The sequence below is a fragment of the Talpa europaea genome, assembly GCF_964194135.1.
Source record: "Talpa europaea genome assembly, chromosome: 5".
Classification (NCBI taxonomy): domain Eukaryota; kingdom Metazoa; phylum Chordata; class Mammalia; order Eulipotyphla; family Talpidae; genus Talpa; species Talpa europaea.
In genome coordinates this window covers 116,894,011-116,911,958 of record NC_140071.1, presented here as the reverse complement: position 1 = coordinate 116,911,958, position 17,948 = coordinate 116,894,011, and the positions used below count along the sequence as shown (strand labels likewise).

The 17,948-nt window shown below is 38.3% G+C and overlaps 1 protein-coding gene across 1 annotated transcript in view; it reads left to right on the top strand.

The window, feature by feature from the left end:
• The window catches only part of GABRB1 (gamma-aminobutyric acid type A receptor subunit beta1), a gene marked incomplete at both ends in the record, with an annotated part of 315,869 nt that extends 298,463 nt beyond the window's left edge, over positions 1-17,406 (top strand). The window contains one exon of the mRNA XM_084233328.1: positions 17,062-17,406. Coding sequence (XP_084089454.1) covers positions 17,062-17,406 — 345 coding nt within the window. The remainder of the gene's footprint in view (positions 1-17,061) is intronic.
• Positions 17,407-17,948: the final 542 nt, after the last annotated feature.

The window sequence follows — 17,948 nt, the reverse complement described above, 5'->3', positions numbered from 1 at the left end:
TCCTCAATAAAATTTTAGCTATCAGAATCCAACAATGTATCCATAAGATAATTCACCACGACCAAGTTGGATTCATTCCAGGGGCACAAGGATGGTTTAACATCCGAAAATCAATCAACGTTATCCAACACATCAACAAAAAGAAATATAAAAACCATATGATAATATCAATAGATGCTGAGAAAGCTTTCGACAAAGTGCAACACCCATTCATGATAAAAGCCCTTGAAATTCTTGGGATACAAGGAACATACCTCAACATCATAAAGGCCATCTATGACAAGCCAACAGCCAGTATCATTCTCAATGGTGAAAAGCTGAAAGCAATTCCATTAAGATCTGGAACAAGACAAGGATGTCCACTCTCACCATTGCTTTTCAATATAATACTGGAAGTCCTAGCCAGGGCAATAAGACAAGAGAAAGACATCCAAGGAATCCAAATAGGAAAAGAAGAAGTCAAACTATCACTATTTGCAGACGATATGATATTATACATAGAGAACCCCAAAAACTCCACAGAAAAGCTAATTCAACTCATCAATCAGTTCAGTAAAGTGGCAGGATACAAAATCAACATGCAAAAGTCAGTAGCCTTCCTATACACAAACAATAAATCTGAAGAAGAAGAAATCAAAAAGACCATCCCTTTTGTTATTGAAACAAAAAAAATCAAATATTTGGGAATAAATCTAACAAAAGAGGTAAAGGACCTATACAAAGAAAACTATAAAACGCTGTTAAAAGAAATAGAAGAAGACACAAAGAAATGGAGAGACATCCCCTGCTCATGGATTGGAAGAATAAACATTATTAAAATGGCCATCCTTCCAAAAGCAATATACAGATTCAATGCTATTCCAATCAAAATTTCAATGTCATTCTTCAAAGAAATAGAACAATTATTGATGAAATTCATATGGAATCACAAAAAACCCCGAATAGCCAAAGCTCTCCTGAAAAAAAAAGAAGGGAATGGAGGCATCAGACTCCCAGACTTCAAACTATACTACAAAGCCATAATCATCAAAACTGCATGGTATTGGAACAAGAACAGACATACAGACCAATGGAATCGAATAGAAAATCCAGAAATAAACCCACAGATTTATGGTCAACTAATCTTTGACAAAGGAGCAAAGAATATGCATTGGAGCAAAGAAAGTTTGTTCAATAAATGGTGCTGGGAAAACTGGGTCGCTACATGCAAAAGAATGAAGCTTGACCACCACCTCACACCATACACAAAAATCAACTCAAAATGGATTAAAGAACTAGACATAAGACCTGAAACCATAAAATATATAGAAGGAAATATAGGCGAAACACTACGTGATTTGCACATCAAAGACATCTTTACAGACACATCACCCAAAGCAGTGATAGTGAAGGCAAAGATAAACAGCTGGGACTACATCAAATTAAAGAGCTTTTGCACAGCAAAAGAGACAATAACAAAAACAAAGAGAAACCCCACCAACTGGGAGAACATTTTTGCACCCAACACTAATGATAAAGGACTGATCACAAAAATCTGCAAAGAGCTGATGAGACTCAACAACAACAAAGAAAATAATCCAGTCCAAAAATGGGCAGAAGAGCTTAAAAGAAACTTCTCTGAAGAGGAAATGCAAATGGCCAACAGGCATATGAAAAAATGTTCAACATCACTTGTCATCAGGGAAATGCAAATCAAAACTACTATGAGATACCATCTTACACCAGTGAGAATGGCACATATTAAAAAAACTAGCAACAACAAATGTTGGCGAGGGTGTGGAGAAAAAGGAACTCTTCTGCACTGTTGGTGGGAGTGCAAACTGGTCCAACCACTGTGGAAAGCTGTGTGGAGATTTCTGGACCTACTAAACATAGAGCTTCCATATGATCCAGCAATTCCACTCCTAGGTATTTACCCAAAGGACACAGAAACATCAATTCCAAAGAACACCTGCACCCCTATGTTTATAGCAGCACTATTTACAATAGCTAAGCTTTGGAAACAACCCAAATGCCCAAAAATAGATGACTGGATCAAGAAGATGTGGTACATATATACCATGGAATATTACTCAGCATTCAAAAAAGATAAACACATGCAATTTGCTGCAACATGGATGGCGCTGGAAGGGATCATGCTCAGCGAAATAAGCCAAAAAGAAAAAGAAAAATACCGGATGGTCTCACTCATAGCAGGAATCTAGAAAACTTAAATAAGGGACCAGGAAAATGAATAACTATAAGAAAGTGAAAATCAAAATCAACAAAAAACTATGAACCAGAGACACTTTTAGGGGGGCGGGGGCGGGAGGGGAGGGATTGGGGTCAGAATGGGGGGCTGCAATTGTATGGGGAATATAACAATAAAATTTATTAAAAAAAAAAATAAAAAAAAAAATAAAATTACAGCAAGTACAGTTTGAATAGGAAACCCAAGTTTCAACTCAAATTTATTACATGGATATAAAGTTTGAAATAATAAAGTTTATGTCTCTATAAAAAAAAAAAAAAAAGAATCCGGAGTGGTAAGGTGTGCCCAGCACCTTGGGCCTAAAAGAAGACAAGGGAACTAGCTAACCTAGCACAGGTTGTTGGGCATCTTCTCTCTGATTGTATCTTTTATTATCTGAATAAACTTTCAGTGAAAGTAAAAAAAAAAAAAAAAAAAAAAAAAAAAAAAAAAAAAGAATCATACCTGGGGAGCACAGAGTAAATCATAAGAATAAAGGTTTCCCTTTGGGAATTTGAATCAGATTCGAGGCAACAGGGAAATGTGATCAGGTGAACAGGAAAATATCTCTGAGAAATTACCATTTGTTCTGAGACCAAAGTGATGAGAAGGGGAAAACTAAGATAGACTTACCCCAGCAACAAATAGATCCAAGTATCTATACATTCTAATTTAATCTGTTTGTAATTTAACTGCCTGCTAACAAATCCAACATTTTTAAGGGAAGATAAAAGCATCCCACATCTCTACACCACATCATCAAAATATCCAGCACATAATAAAAAATTTATTAAACATGAGAAGAAACAAGAAAACATGTCAATTGTCCAGAGGAAAAAAATTCAACAGAAAAGACCTGCCAAAATCTCAGAGGTTGACTTAAGATATGAGGAGTATAGTATTAATAATTATTATAATTGATATATTATAAATCATATATCAAATGTATTCATTGTAATGCATTAATTAATAATTAATATATTAAATTACTATATTCACTAAATTAGATCTGTTAAATAATTAAATCAGTATATTATAATTAATATAATCAGGAAAATATAATCAGAAATAAACAAAACATTCTATAATGAGTAAAATGGTTAAACAAACTGTGGTAATTCATACCATAAAATACTAGCCTAATAAAAAGTAGTGACTATTAATACATGCAACACTTGGATAAATCTCAAAGGCATTATGCTGAGTAAAAAAATCAATCTTAAAAGACTACATACTCTATGATTCCATTTAGAAAGTACTTAAAATAACAAAATTGTGGAAATGGAGGACAGACAGGTGGTTAGCAGGAGTTAGTGATAGTGGCTTTGGAGGTTTCGGGAAGAAGGAAGACATAGGAGTGACTTACCATGAAGGGACAGCATGAAGGAGACCTTTGCTATAGTTAAAGAACTTTGTTATCCTGATGGCAGTGGTGATTATGAGAATCTACACGTGGAAAATCATTTCATAGAATAATATACACTGTACACTAATGTCAATTTCCTGGTGTGGGTATTATATAAGAGTTATATAAATGCTTTCAGTGGGAAGAATTTGTGAAGGGTACACAATCCCTTCTGTTCTATCTTTGCACCTTTCTAGGAATTTATAATAATTTCAAAATAAAAAGTTTTTTGAAAAATCATAGGAAAAGACTAATATAATGTATGAAGAGATGTGCAGTCTCAGAGAGTTGAGACTATAAAAAAGAACTGGTGTAAATCAAAGAATTAAAAAATCCATTAACTAGATTAGCATCAAATTCTATACAAGAGAAGAAAATATTAGCAGAATTAAAGGTATTCTGACCTCTCAATTTTTCCATTACACCAGCTTTTACTATAAATGCTATAAGTTCATTGATGTCTTAGTGATACTCCCACTGTTGGTTTAGATTTGGTGCCCTAGCTATGCTTTTCCCCATTCAACAGTGTTTGTCCATACAACAGTGAGTTTATTTGTGTAATTATATTTTTAACATCCATCACTCATTAGCTTGTAAGCCTCCCAAGGACAGGCACCAGTCTTTTGTCTATTGTGTTTATTATCTTTCCTCGCTGGCTAGAATAGAAGAATTCCAAATAAGTGCTTGCTCAATGAATGCATGCTAGAGAGACCGCCATTCATAATGAGTCCTTAGATATCACACAAGGCAGTGAGCTCTAAGTCATAATGTTTTATCAAAGTCTTATATATTGGTAATAAGTAAGGAAAGACAATCTATAGACCACTTTAGCTTTCCCCCCAGACTTTCTTAATGTTTGTGTCACTTTAATTTTTAACACTTTTTTTTTTTTTAATAGAGGCATGTTTTTATTTATTTATTTGTTTGTTTGTTTGTTTTGTTTATACATGCACTGGGTACAGTCAGAAGCGCGGGAGGGTGAGAGAATTCACCAGAGCCAGAGCGGGGAGCAGAGCAGGCAGAAGGACCGAAGTACACTGCTGAGGGGAGCAGCGGGCGGCAGGAGAGGTCTGCGCGCCATGTGGGACCCTCCTCCGGTGGCCGGGGAGCAGCCGGGGATCGAACCGGCACCGCAGAGGCCGCGGGCAGCTTCGCAACCCAGCGCTCAACCGCTGCGCCACCGGGGAGGCCCAATTTTTAACACTTTTTAAATCACGTTTTATAACAACCTGTGCTATTCTTCCTGATTCACTGTGCCATATAAAATTTGATGGATATAATCTTCAAATGAGTATTTTAGCTAAAACTTTAAATTCCTTAATATTTACAAGTAATAATAATTGAAGATCTCAGAAACTTATTATTATTCTTGCAGCTGCATAGGTTTTCTATTCCTAATTTCCTTGCCTCTTCTAAAACCAGGGAGATCAGATCCTCTGGCCCATGTACACCTCCAGCAGCTAAGTGTGATTTTTAAACATCTTGATATTTGGAAATGTTACCCTCTGGTTAAATTTTTTAAAAAAATAGAAAATGACCCTTGATTTTTCCCTTTAATATAATGGTTGGATAATTCCCCCTTCCTTTTTTGATGCTTATGAAGAGTTGGAGTCAAAGGGCCTGTGTGCTCTGGTGCCAGACCATTTTCATTTGAGGATCCCTGATGTTTGCCTTGGTGCCGTGGTGCATAAAGGGGCATTGTCCACTTATGACATATTATATTTGATAGTCTTGCCTGGGAAGTCATGTGAAGGAGTATCTGTTCTCTAGCTACAGAAGTGCTTACTTTGTCTTGATTTATAGTTCCACCAGCTGCACTGAAGTATCTCTTTAGTCGAGTACAGATGCTGTATCCAGACGTTAGGATAGTTTCAACCTCCAAAGTGATAAAGTCTGTAGATTCATGAACCCCTCCGGCATCATTTGAAGCTAGAGATGCAGTTAGAGTTTTGAAAGATAGATTTTACACTATGATTAGGTTGTAAGTAAGCTATATCTGGGCCGCTTTTATATGAACCTGGAACTTAAATGGTTATATCTGCTACCCGTAATGCCTCCCCATTTGCAAATAGATCTAACTCAGATGCAATGATTGCATGGGCAGCCTGTGATCAGTCTATATCATGGGGAGCACAGGCAGAATCTCCCAAAGATTCGTACCAAATGTGCACTTGCAGCCTTAACAGGTTGCAAAAATTAGAATCTTCCCCTTCAGAATCAAGTAAAGGTGCTATAATCTGGCCTCTTCTCTCCCACCTTGACTCTCTGCAGTGAATACACAACTCATCTACATGTTGAGACAACTTTCTAAATGTAAATCAGCCCTGTGTTGTGAATAAATCCAGGATACAACATGCATGGAAAGATACACAGCTCTATCCTTAAGTTCAGCTTGGAAAGCTACATTTATAAGCCATACCTGTTCCCATGTCACTGCCTCATCCTCAGACCAGCTGTGACACTGTCCTCAGTCTCTGATGAAACCTTAACCATTCTCACTTAGGGTCTTGGATTCTAGAGGAATCGAGGCAGGACCTTCGAATTTTAAAGATGCTCTGTATTGACAATCCATGTCCTCAAACCCCTGCCCAAATCTGACTTGGTTCATTTTTTTTTTCTTTATCCAAACTGGTGTTTATTACTCAATATGTATGTGTAGACTTAACTTATTGTTACACAGGGAGAAAATATCCAAATCAAAAATTCATTATTTATACTTCTTATAAAAAGGAAGTCTGACATTTGTGGGTTTTCTTTTAACAGGGACACACCTACCCAAACAGGGTTGACTGAATTTTTCTGGTGGTCTCCGCTTATGATTGGTTCATATTTCCTTTGGCATTGGTTAAATCCTGTTTAATCTCCAGAATTCTGTTTTTTTTCCAGGAATCTTAACATCTCAATCTCACATTTAGTGTCCATTTTCTTCTATATCCAAACAGCTAGAATTATTTTGTGAATGAGAAAGAAATATAAATTATTTAACTGACTTAAGAAAGGCAATGAATTGTGAGCCTATTGCACTAAATCATATACAGTGTTATAAATCAATGTTACTTCAATAGGAAAAATAAAGAAGAAAGGTAGGAGCGGGATTTTTTTTGCCTGTACAATGGAAAGGTCCAAGCATAGTTCTAGTTTCATGGTTATGTCAAGTTCAAACAATGTTATTAGAGAACCTCTCTTTCCACACATTTTTCTTTTTTTTTTTAAAGATTTATTTATTATACCAGCACTGGGTACAATCAGAAGTGTGGGAGGGTGAGAGAATTCACCAGAGCCAGAGTGGGGAACAGAACAGGCAGACTGACTAAGCACACTGCTGAAGCGAGCAGCGGGCACAGCAGGAGAGGTCTGCGAGCCATGTGGGACCCTCCCCGGCGGCCCGGAATCGAACCAGCACTGCAGAGACTGCAGGCAGCTTCACAGCCCAGCGCTCAACCACTGCACCACCAGGGGAGGCCCTCTCTTTCTACACTTAATCCTGCTTTCCTTTTGACTTTTTTTTCCCTTTTGAATATTGACTTTATTCTCAGTAGCCCCTTCCTTGTGATGGCCCCAGAGCACCAAGTTTACAGTGCCAAGTCTCTATACAACCCTAGTCCAAAAATGCTTTCTTAAACCCAAATGTTCCAACACCAACAAAAAAGTCCTAGGAGTCAGTCTTTTTTGGAGCAACTTTTGTCCTTTCCTCATGCAGAACTCAATCCTTCTGACCAGAAAGATATTGACACACTGAACACTCAAGTCTCCATTACTTGCCTGACTCTGGGAACCTAGAAGATGCATCAGACCCACCTCAACATGCACCAAGGATAATTAGGGAAATGTTCTTAGAGGAAGGTCAAATGAAACCAGACAGGTCAAAGCAGCAGGTCAGACACATCAGCAACAACTCACTCTCTGCCTAAAAAACTTAATGTGGGATCCAAGGCACACTGTGATCTCCTGTTTTCCTTTCTTCTTCATTTCTCCTCCCCTTACCCTTCAAGCCTACTCTTCATTCCATAGTTAAAACTCAGAGCTTTCCCAAATTGTCATGTGTTCACTCTCTGTAGCCTTTGCTTGGCTTGATCCCAAAAGTTCACATATTGGCTGACTTCTCTTGTTCCTCAGGTTGGGTTGGTCCTCTTATACTTTTCTACAGCAATCTATAGTTGCTTCTTTTTTTAACTTAATACTTAATGACTTCATACTATATGAACACACTCTATGCATGGTGATATGGTCAGCAATGAATAAAACAGAAGCTTATATTTGGATGGGAAAGACAGACAATGAACATCACACACATCCATATATCACACACAGAGTAAACATCACACAAACACATATAATGCCAGGTAATAATAAATGCTACAAAGTGAAACAAACTAGGCCTTGAATGCAGCTATGGTAGGTAGCTTCCATCATTGGTGTTTCAGTGCCTCTCACAGAACCTAGCATAAATCAAGGATTTAACTGCTTTTTTAAAGCAATTAATGAACTAATGAATTAATTACACAATCACAGGTATGCTCTTAGAACTGCTGTGTAATTGAGAGCTTTTTCCTACTATGTTCCTATGGTTAAAACACACACACGTACACACAAATTTTAAGCCTTTCCCAGTGAAAAACATTTGGTACCTTTCAAAATTAAAATATATATATAATATAATATAATAAATATTTTCTAATGGAGGATATTCATTTTGATTAGAGTAACAGTATGTGTGTGTTGGGGGGGGTGATAGATTGCTTTCACCCTGTGTTGACACCTTAAGTGGTTTTCTCCAGCAGTCCCTTTCTCCTGAAATCCCTATATTAGAATCTAAGCTGATTGATAACTCCACCTTGCCTTTGGTTCTTAATCTTTGTCCAGTCAAGAATAATGAGGCAGGGAGGTGCTGTGTTGATGGCCTTAGGAAACCCTGGCTAATGCTGTGAGGTAGATGTGGCTGGTATGGCACAGTAACAAGAATAAGCCCACTTATGTGCACAAACCCCAAGATGTTCTCATAGATATTGACATTCAATATTACTTTTTTGACTATGTGAAAAGCAATCATTAATCTTACCAAAATCACTCTTTTCTATAGTCACATCTTTCTATTTGAAGGACAAAACATAGTGCTAAGATTTTAGGTGATTCTTTTAAGGGAATCATTCAAGATGAATATGAAAAATCTCCCTTATTTGCATCATTCAGAATTGAATTTGCTGGTTACAATGCATTTAAAATTTTTTATTTCAAGTATATCACTGAGATAACATTGGTTTACAGCAAGGTATATGATTTAGGAGTGTTAAGTTTACACCTCTTCAGCTGTGTGTTACCATACCATACCTACCCCCAAAGTACCCATAATCCTCCACCACAGCTCATTACACCCCTCTCTTCCCTTTATGTCCTCCCTACCCCTCCCTCTCTTGTAGCCTCAATTCTACATGCAGACTTTTAGGGTTTGTTTTGGTTTAGTTTTTTCTGTTTCTTTGTTTAGCTTCCTTATATCCCACATATGAGTAAAATCATCTGGTATTTACCTTTCTTCTTCTGACTGATTTCACTTATCATAATCCTTTCAAGTTCCACATAATGCTGTCACAAATGGCAAGGTTATATCTTGTTTTTATTGCTAAGTAGTAAAAAGCATCCATCTCAAATATTGGAACTCCCTGAGCAATTAGTGAATGCTTTGCCCATGCATAAAATGTCCTTATGTCTAAAACTACTCAAAGTTTAATAAATTGCCACTAACATTAGCTTAAGAAATTACTCCCTAATCTTCATGCCATGCATTTCTCAGACATAAACAGTGCATATTTGTAAAATTGTTAGCCATCTGGAAATAGTGTAACTGCTTTGTGGATTTTCTCTCTGCCATGAATTCAGCTAAAGGTCAGGGACACAGGAACCAACTAAGATGCTTGCAATGTGTGTAAGACTAGAAAGACTTCGATTTAGAATGAGATGAGCTGAAACCTGGATTTTTAACTAGTTTCCCAAATGATTTGGATGAGAGCTGTACTCTAGACATCCCAGCCATTCAGGTGTCCTTGGTCAATGAAACTCAAATGGAGCTTAGAGGATGACTTCAACTCTGAGTTTCAGAGTTCCTCATCCTGTAGACATTTACCAGCTACTCTTTAGGATGGAGAAAATCATGGTGAAGAAAATGATGAGAAGCTAGCAGGCAACAATCTATGCAAGAGCATTCCAGGAGAGAGGAACACCTTATGAAAATGCTCTGAGCACTTGATAGTGTCAGGGTCAGTCAAGCAAGGGCTAGTGTGGCTGGGACACAGAACTCAAGATGCAGAGTAGACGGGGTGTCTGTATGAACCAAATCACATGAGCTTTGTGGTTGGTTCTCAATACAATTTAGATTTTATCCTATGTCTTGGAAAGTAAGTAGAAGATTTAAGAGGAGACATGGCCTCTTTTACATTTTAAAAAGTTGACTCAGATTGCTTTGTAGAGGAAATATCACAGGGCTGAATTCCTGGAAAGAGGGACATCAATTATATGGCAAGTGGTGATGGTATGAAGTGGTCAGAATCACAATGTATTTAAATGTAGAGCCATTAGAGCCTCCCCTTATGAAGAAGAGGAAAAATGAGGAATCCAGGATAAATTCATCTACCTGAGGAATGTTCTGGAAAATTGTCAGTGGTTTCATTTTATCTTTTCATTCTCTGTTTCTGGAATAATATAATCTACATTTATTTAGATTGATGTAGGCTTGTTCTTAAATTTCAGTTGTTTCTGGAAATGGATATTAAAGTTTCTACTTCTGGCAATGGTTGTCAGGATAAGCAGAGACATGCAAATCATTTCCAGAAAAGCTTTCCTTCCCTTCCACCGACCCTCCCGACACATACCCAGGAAGAAAAACAAAAAAAACGCATCAGCAGTTAAGGTTTTCCAGTCCTGCTGAGAGCTAATGTCTGGTGGTGATTGAGTGTGGTTAGTAACATGAGCTGGATGTGGAGACAGAGGGTGTGTCTGTGTGTCTCTGCTCTCCACAGGTAAAAGCAAACATTCACACTGGCTTCATCTGTAAGCTTTGGGAAGGCAGCTCATCCTATGGCCATCATGACTTCACTGACTTCCTGCTTGGGCTTCAGAACCACTCATAAATTTGAATCTAATTAAATTGGCTAGCAAGAAGGAAATGACTTTCTATTTGCAAAATAGATTGAACCCAGAGGTATTTCTCAATAGGGTTTTAAAACTGCCACTGAAAACAAGATTATGTTTTATTCCAATTACACTGAAATGAGTTCTGCTATATTTATATATTGAAAATATCCAGAACCGTTAAAGTCTGTGAGTGGCAACATTTTTCACAGCCCTCTGGCACTGTTTGGAGATGTCTGGGACAGAAAGAGATGGTAAGTGAGATGGAAGAGGTGGGAGAGAGGTTTGTCTCAAGCTAGAAAATAAATGTGTTTTCTAAAGTTTTTTTTGAAGGAAAAAATGCAACCATTTTCTTGACTTTTATCATTTGAGAGCCTCCCCTCTGGAATATTGCCACACTGCATCAGTCAGGGTTCTCCAGAAGAAATGGAACCAATAGAAACAGAACAAACAAACATCCAGAGGTATGTTTTAAGAAATTGGCCCAGAAGACTGTGGGAGGTGGCAAATCCGGGATCTGTAGGGCAGATGGCAAGCTGGAGACACAAGAGAAAGTTGGTATTGCTGTCTTCAGTCCAAAATCTGTAGGGCACACGGGAAACTGAGGCGGAATTTCTATGTAATCATGTAGAGAGACTATCTTCAGTTTTCAGCTAATAGGACGAGGCCCACCCATATCATCAACTGGAACTTCTTTAGTTATAATAACTGATTCTGTATGTAAATCATAGCTACACAATACCTTCACAGCAGCACCCACAGTAGTACCTGACAAAACAAATGGGTACTATGGCCTTGCCAAGGTGACATACGAGATGAACCATTAATCCTTTTATAACCTACACTATTAATCATTCATGCAACAGATACTTATTGGCTATTTCTATGTGCCAAGCACTTTTCTCAACTCTGGAAAAACAAAAGTGAATAAAACAAAGTCTCCACTCATCTGGAGGAATATTCTAATGGGACACTCAGAGGGGGAGGCGCAAGTCAAATAAGAAGAAAGGAACCTTGAAACCTCTATGCAAAAAGATCTTATAAGCTTTTCTGTAGTAAAATCCAGGAGAAAATAACCTAATGTAAATTAACCTTTTCCACTCATCTGAAATGTGAACATGAGTGTAGTGTTATGAAAAGGATGCATACCACCACCAAGTTAGCATGTTGGTTATATTTTTCTAAATATATTAAAAACACTTAGACAGCTGTTTTGTTCAATAGTTGAAGAACCTGATGTGTTTTGTTCACAACCATCTTCCTTGGGCTGTTGTGGCCTCAGAATTTAAAAACAAGATGTGGTCGATAAATACTGTCCTGCAAGGAGGAAGGAGAGGGTTCTCCAGTTACAGCTGGAGTGCCTCACCCCCTTTCAGGCCTGCTTGGGTAAGATCCGGAGGCTTTCCTTTGTATGTGAGCCCCAAGACTTGCCTCAAGGCTGATCTCAAGGTTAGGTTTCATGATTTACAGGAGGAAAGATAAGAGAAAGACTCCATAGGCACAGAGCAAGAGGATCTTATGGTCACAAGTGAACAAAATCCAACAAGTCTGTTAGAGAATGAATAGGCTGAGTTTAAAAAGGAACCAGTATTTTTCCAGGAAAGCATTCAAAATCAATAAGACTTGGGGAGAGTTCCAGAAGAACTCTTGTACAGAAGAATGTCAGATTAAGAGGCTTATTAGTTGAGATCTTTAATTCCTATGTGGAACATGCTGTCCTGTTGCTTACAGATTTCTACATCAGTGTCTGGACAGTGCCTAAAGCAGACTAAGCACTCAATAAACATTCATTGCATAAATGAGCTAGTGAATGAATGGACTATTAAAATATTAAATATTCATCTCTGGTCTGCCTAAAATTACTTCTTGTAGCACATTAAATATGCCTGTGAGGTGGGATGAGAGTGAAGTATGTCCAAGCCTTTGGGGTTGCAGAGCTAAGGCCATATTTTTGCTCCCCTTTATTAGATCTAGAATTTGCATTGTTGAACAGCAATCTGGAGAGATTGATTTATTGGCCCTCCTGAAGTATTAATTGTATTCATTGTTTTTAAATGTAGGTTTGAAATTTAAATGATGCTCTAACCTTCAAAAATAAAATCAGTGATACTGGTTTGAGGAATATGTGTTTAACAGAATGCAGTCATTTCCCCCAATACTAGACAGATTTTCTCTCCCCAATCACTAGATCAGCAAACAACTACAGGTATTACTCCCCCAAAGCTACAGGATCAATACCCTGAACTGGACTGTATCTATAAGCAGAAAGGAAAGAAAAATCCTATTCAAGGGTTAAAAATCTTCATTGTTTGGATCCCATCCAACTCATATGTTATTTCTTTACTAACCAAGGAACATTAGACCACTGCAGATTTTATTGCTACTGAAGATGTTTAAAAAAATAACTATTGGGCCTCCCAGGTGGCGCAGCGGTTGAGCGCTGGGTTGCGAAGCTGCCCGCGGCCTCTGCGGCGCCGGTTCGATCCCCGGCTGCTCCCCGGCCACCAGAGGAGGGTCCCACATGGCGGGCAGACCTCTCCTGCCGCCCGCTGCTCCCCTCAGCAGTGTACTTCAGTCCTTCTGCCTGCTCTGCTCCCCGCTCTGGCTCTGGTGAATTCTCTCACCCTCCCGGCTTCTGACTGTACCCAGTGCATGTATAAAGCAAACAAACAAACAAATAGATAAATAAATAAGACATGCCTCTAGAAAAAATTAAAAAAAAAAACACATTTAAAAAAATAACTATTTACCCACTTGTCTTAATTTAGAAAGTTGTGGCAGTTATGGATATAAGGCTACCCTGAGTGTCCTTATAAGGCTGAGGCAAGAGAAAGGACTATTCTTGGGTAGAAACAACCAGATATGTACTGATGTCAACAGTGCTGTGGTAACCACAGTTACCACCTTACCTTGCAGCAAAAAAGTTTAGAGGCTGGGGAATAAAATCTTACCCTTCAGAAGAATGCAACCACACTGTCACACACCCACACGCTCACACACTCACACACACACTGACAGACTATGTAACACCAGTTTTCAGGTTAAGCACTAGACTGTATAGTTGGTCAAGACTTGTTCTAGGACACTTCTTGCATTTTCTTAATAAAGAACATGATAATGTTTATTTCACTTGAAGGTAATGAAATCAATTTTCAAGGGTAGCAGCAGAACTGGACTTATTATTCTATATCTCAACATAAAGCTTTGGCATTTAGTTCAATGACAGAGACTATTTTGAAGGATTTGTACAAACTAATAAACCTCAGGCAGTTTATAAGTGCAATTCAGTTTGCACCAAGGTTAACCAAAATAACTTAATAAAATGTACTTTATTTGCCATGACTTCTGTTTAATGAGGAGCATGTGTATGCTTCACTGACTGCTTCTAAATTCTAGTAACTTGTTTACTTAGAGAGATTTCATAATAATGTAACTTAATGAGGCATACAGTATAGATCAAGTGTTTCAATTTTACAAGTATTTTTTTAGATGGTGTGTCTTCGGCCTGGAATATTCTCCATAATTAAAGACTGTCAAAAGTTGGAAATAGGGCCTCCCCGGTGGTGCAGCAGTTGAGCGCTGGGTTGCAAAGCTGCCCGCAGCCTCTGCAGCACCGGTTCAATCCCCAGCCACCCGCTGCTCCCCTCAGCAGTGTACTTCGTCAGTCTGCCTGCTCTGCTCCCCGCTCTGACTCTGGTGAATTCTCTCACCCTCCCGCGCTTCTGACTGTACCCAGTGCTTGTATAAATAGATAAATCTTTAAAAAAAAAAGTTGGAAATAAAACCTTGAGATTACCTAGTGAAAACTTTCACTTATAGATGAGGAAATTGATCCTATCTAGATGAGAGATATTAGAAACTCAGATAATTCCAAGTATTGTAGTTAATAACAAAATCAGGATGAGACAGAACAGTCTTCAACTCCCAACAACTTGTTCTGTCTTCTAACCATCTTTTAAGGTTTACTACAAGCTGCATCTCCTTCATGGAGCTCTTCCTGACATTGCTAATGATGTTTCACTTTTATGAAATCCTAAGCATGGTCTATATTGTCACATTTAACATTTGTTTGAAAACTCTTGATAATGTCCCTTCTCTCATGAATTCAGCATTTTCTCTTGTCACTTCAACTCCACTATCCTCTGCAGTAATGTAAGCTTTCACATGCACATGTATGACTTTCCAACCATAAACTTATACTATGAAAGAGGGAGAGGGGTAGTACTATGATAAGGGAAGGCACAGGGACACAGAGGACACAGGATTAAATTGAACCTTGAAGAAATACAATGAATAGTGTGCAAAGAAGCAGCAAAATGATATCTGAGATAGAGTATCCTGTTTGAATGTCAAATTTGGTACTTATTACTTGTTTGACCTTAAGTAATTTGCTTAACTTACCCAAATTAAGTTTCTTCATCAGTTGAACCAGGATGATAACATATATTTCATAGTGTCATAATGAGAAATAACTGAGATAAACTACACAGTAGGATTTAATAATCATAATTAACAACAATAATTAATAATAACTCCCTGAATAAATAAGCCAATAAAGGACATGGAGGGTGAGGCCATAGTGGGTAGTCCAGTTAGACTAGAGAAAAATGCTTCACAGAAAGAAATAATAATAGCTGAGAATGGAGAGAGTAATAGAGACCAGATTCAGTCACCATTTTTCTCTCCAACTCAAAGCTTGAAACTGTCAACTGCATCACTGAATTCAATGCGGGATGTGGTGAAGGCCAAGGTCCATGAAAATTGGACATTGCTTAGTAAAAATTACATGAGCTTTAAATCAGATAAGACATATAAGCTTTAAATCCTACTTCCTCTATGATCACTGTAACCTCAAGGATGTAATCTCGGTTCAGATGCTTACTAGGGGAGTAAACCTGAGGTGTGTTGTTGTTATAAATATTAAACAAGTAATATATATGAAGCATCTACCAGAAGCTAGACATTTGGTGGCTTCTCAATAAATCTTAGTTCTCTCATCTGTGATGTACCACCTTGACACCCCACCCTCTGTAGCTTTCTTTTCTTTCTCTCTTTTATCTTTGCTTCTTTGTTTGCTTTTCTGTGGCTCTTCATCATCAGGTTTTTTACCTACCAAGCTATACCTTTGGCTTCAACAACTGTTCACTGAGGTTAATCTTTCAAAAGCATTGAGAGTGCTCACTGTAAGTCAGGTACTGAGCCAGTAACACTGGTTTTAGTCACAGCTGCCTGTGCTGCTCTTGGTAATATTTCAAATAATTTGCACAAATGGACCCATTCCCCTCCAGGTAAATCATTTCAAAGTATATCAGATTGAAGTTAAAGCTACAGTGCAGACCAAACTTGTTCACATTTCCTGTTGTTTCAAAACTGGGAGTGGGGTGGGGGGCAAGAGGGAGCAGAGCACAGAGAAGAATCAGGAAACCTGTGGTAGGTCATCACTGCAGTGATACCACCCCAGGTGGTAGAGAAGCAAAAACTCAAAGATTTGTATGCTTTGTATAGGATTCTGATCCATGAATCCCATTTCTGACATTGTTGACTAAGAAAATATTACAGATGTGCACAAAAATTTAGCTAAGAGATGTTCCTTGCAGGATTTTTACATAATACTCCAAGCCTTAACATCTAACAATAGATTGATTTATTTATGGTTTATCCATATAAACTAATAATAAATGCCACAGAGGAATATTTACATATGTGGAGAGATGACTATCCTATACTATTAACCAACAAAAGCAGATTGCAAAGAAAAATAAACCTGCATTTGTAAGTATATGTGAATGGGGAGGGGGGGAGTAGACTAGCAAGATATTTTAAAAAATTCTAAAGATTATAAATTTTTATTTTTCATTTTTGTTTCCTGTTTGTTTCTAGTTTGAAATGTCATGTACCACTTTTGTAATAAAAAAAGGCAATATATATAACATGGAGTCAATAAATGGTAGTTATTAGGAACAAAAATTATATGGATTTAGATAGATATAGATATGCCAATATATAAACCCATGCTATTTGGTCTCTGTAGGTATCTGGAAATACACACACACATACACACACACTGATGGTTTGAGTTTAAAGAATGAATGATGGATGGATAGATGGTAGATGGACAGACAAGGCAGGTAGGTAGATGATTGATTGATAGACAAATAATCTCCACTTCCAGGAGGCCCACAGAGCCAGCTATCTAGGAGCAGTGAGCCCCATGCTAGTTATGGGTTACAGGTTTTCAGTGACAGGTTAATAAAACCAGCTAATGTCCTGGCCGTTGTGCCTGAGCATATCCTTTCTCTGTCAGGTCGATTCCCACGGCAACATTCTCCTCAGCACCCTGGAAATCAGGAATGAGACGAGCGGCTCAGAAGTGCTGACGGGCCTGAGCGACCCGAAGGCCACCATGTACTCGTACGACAGCGCCAGCATCCAGTACCGCAAGCCCATGAGCGCCCGCGAGGGCTACGGGCGCGCACTGGACCGGCACAGCGCGCACAACAAGGGGCGCATCCGCAGGCGTGCCTCGCAGCTCAAAGTCAAGATCCCCGACTTGACTGATGTAAATTCCATAGACAAGTGGTCCCGAATGTTTTTCCCCATCACCTTTTCTCTTTTCAACGTCGTTTACTGGCTTTACTATGTCCACTAAGGTCTGTCGTAGTGGTTCATAAACAACTCGTTTCCTCTTCTCTTGATTTTTAACCACACAGGTCCCCTGCAGCATTACTGCAGTGTTTTTTGAGGTAAGACATTCAGCCATCCAATTTGTTTTAGACTTTGCATATCAATTTTATTACTGCACCATGTTTACGTCAAAAAACAAAACAAAACAAAACTTTTTTTCCAGTCTACCGTGGACCAGGTTATCAAGCTCTTTGAGAGCTCTATGAATTGCCATGTTTACAAACACACACACACACACACACTCACACACACACACACACAGAAGTTAGGTAGTTAGATCTTTTGCAGTCCTTAGTTGCCCTAGATTGTACTGATTTATTGTGTAAATGAAAATGAAGAGACCAAGCTGTCCGTGACCACTGCTTCCTGGAAAACTGTAACAATCTTCATGCTGCCAAAAAACAACACAATTTCCAGGATCTCAGAAGAAAATACAAAGCCATTGACACATTACAGATTTCCAGGAAGAATGGCAAACCCAAAGGCGCCTAGAGGAGGAAGGAAGAC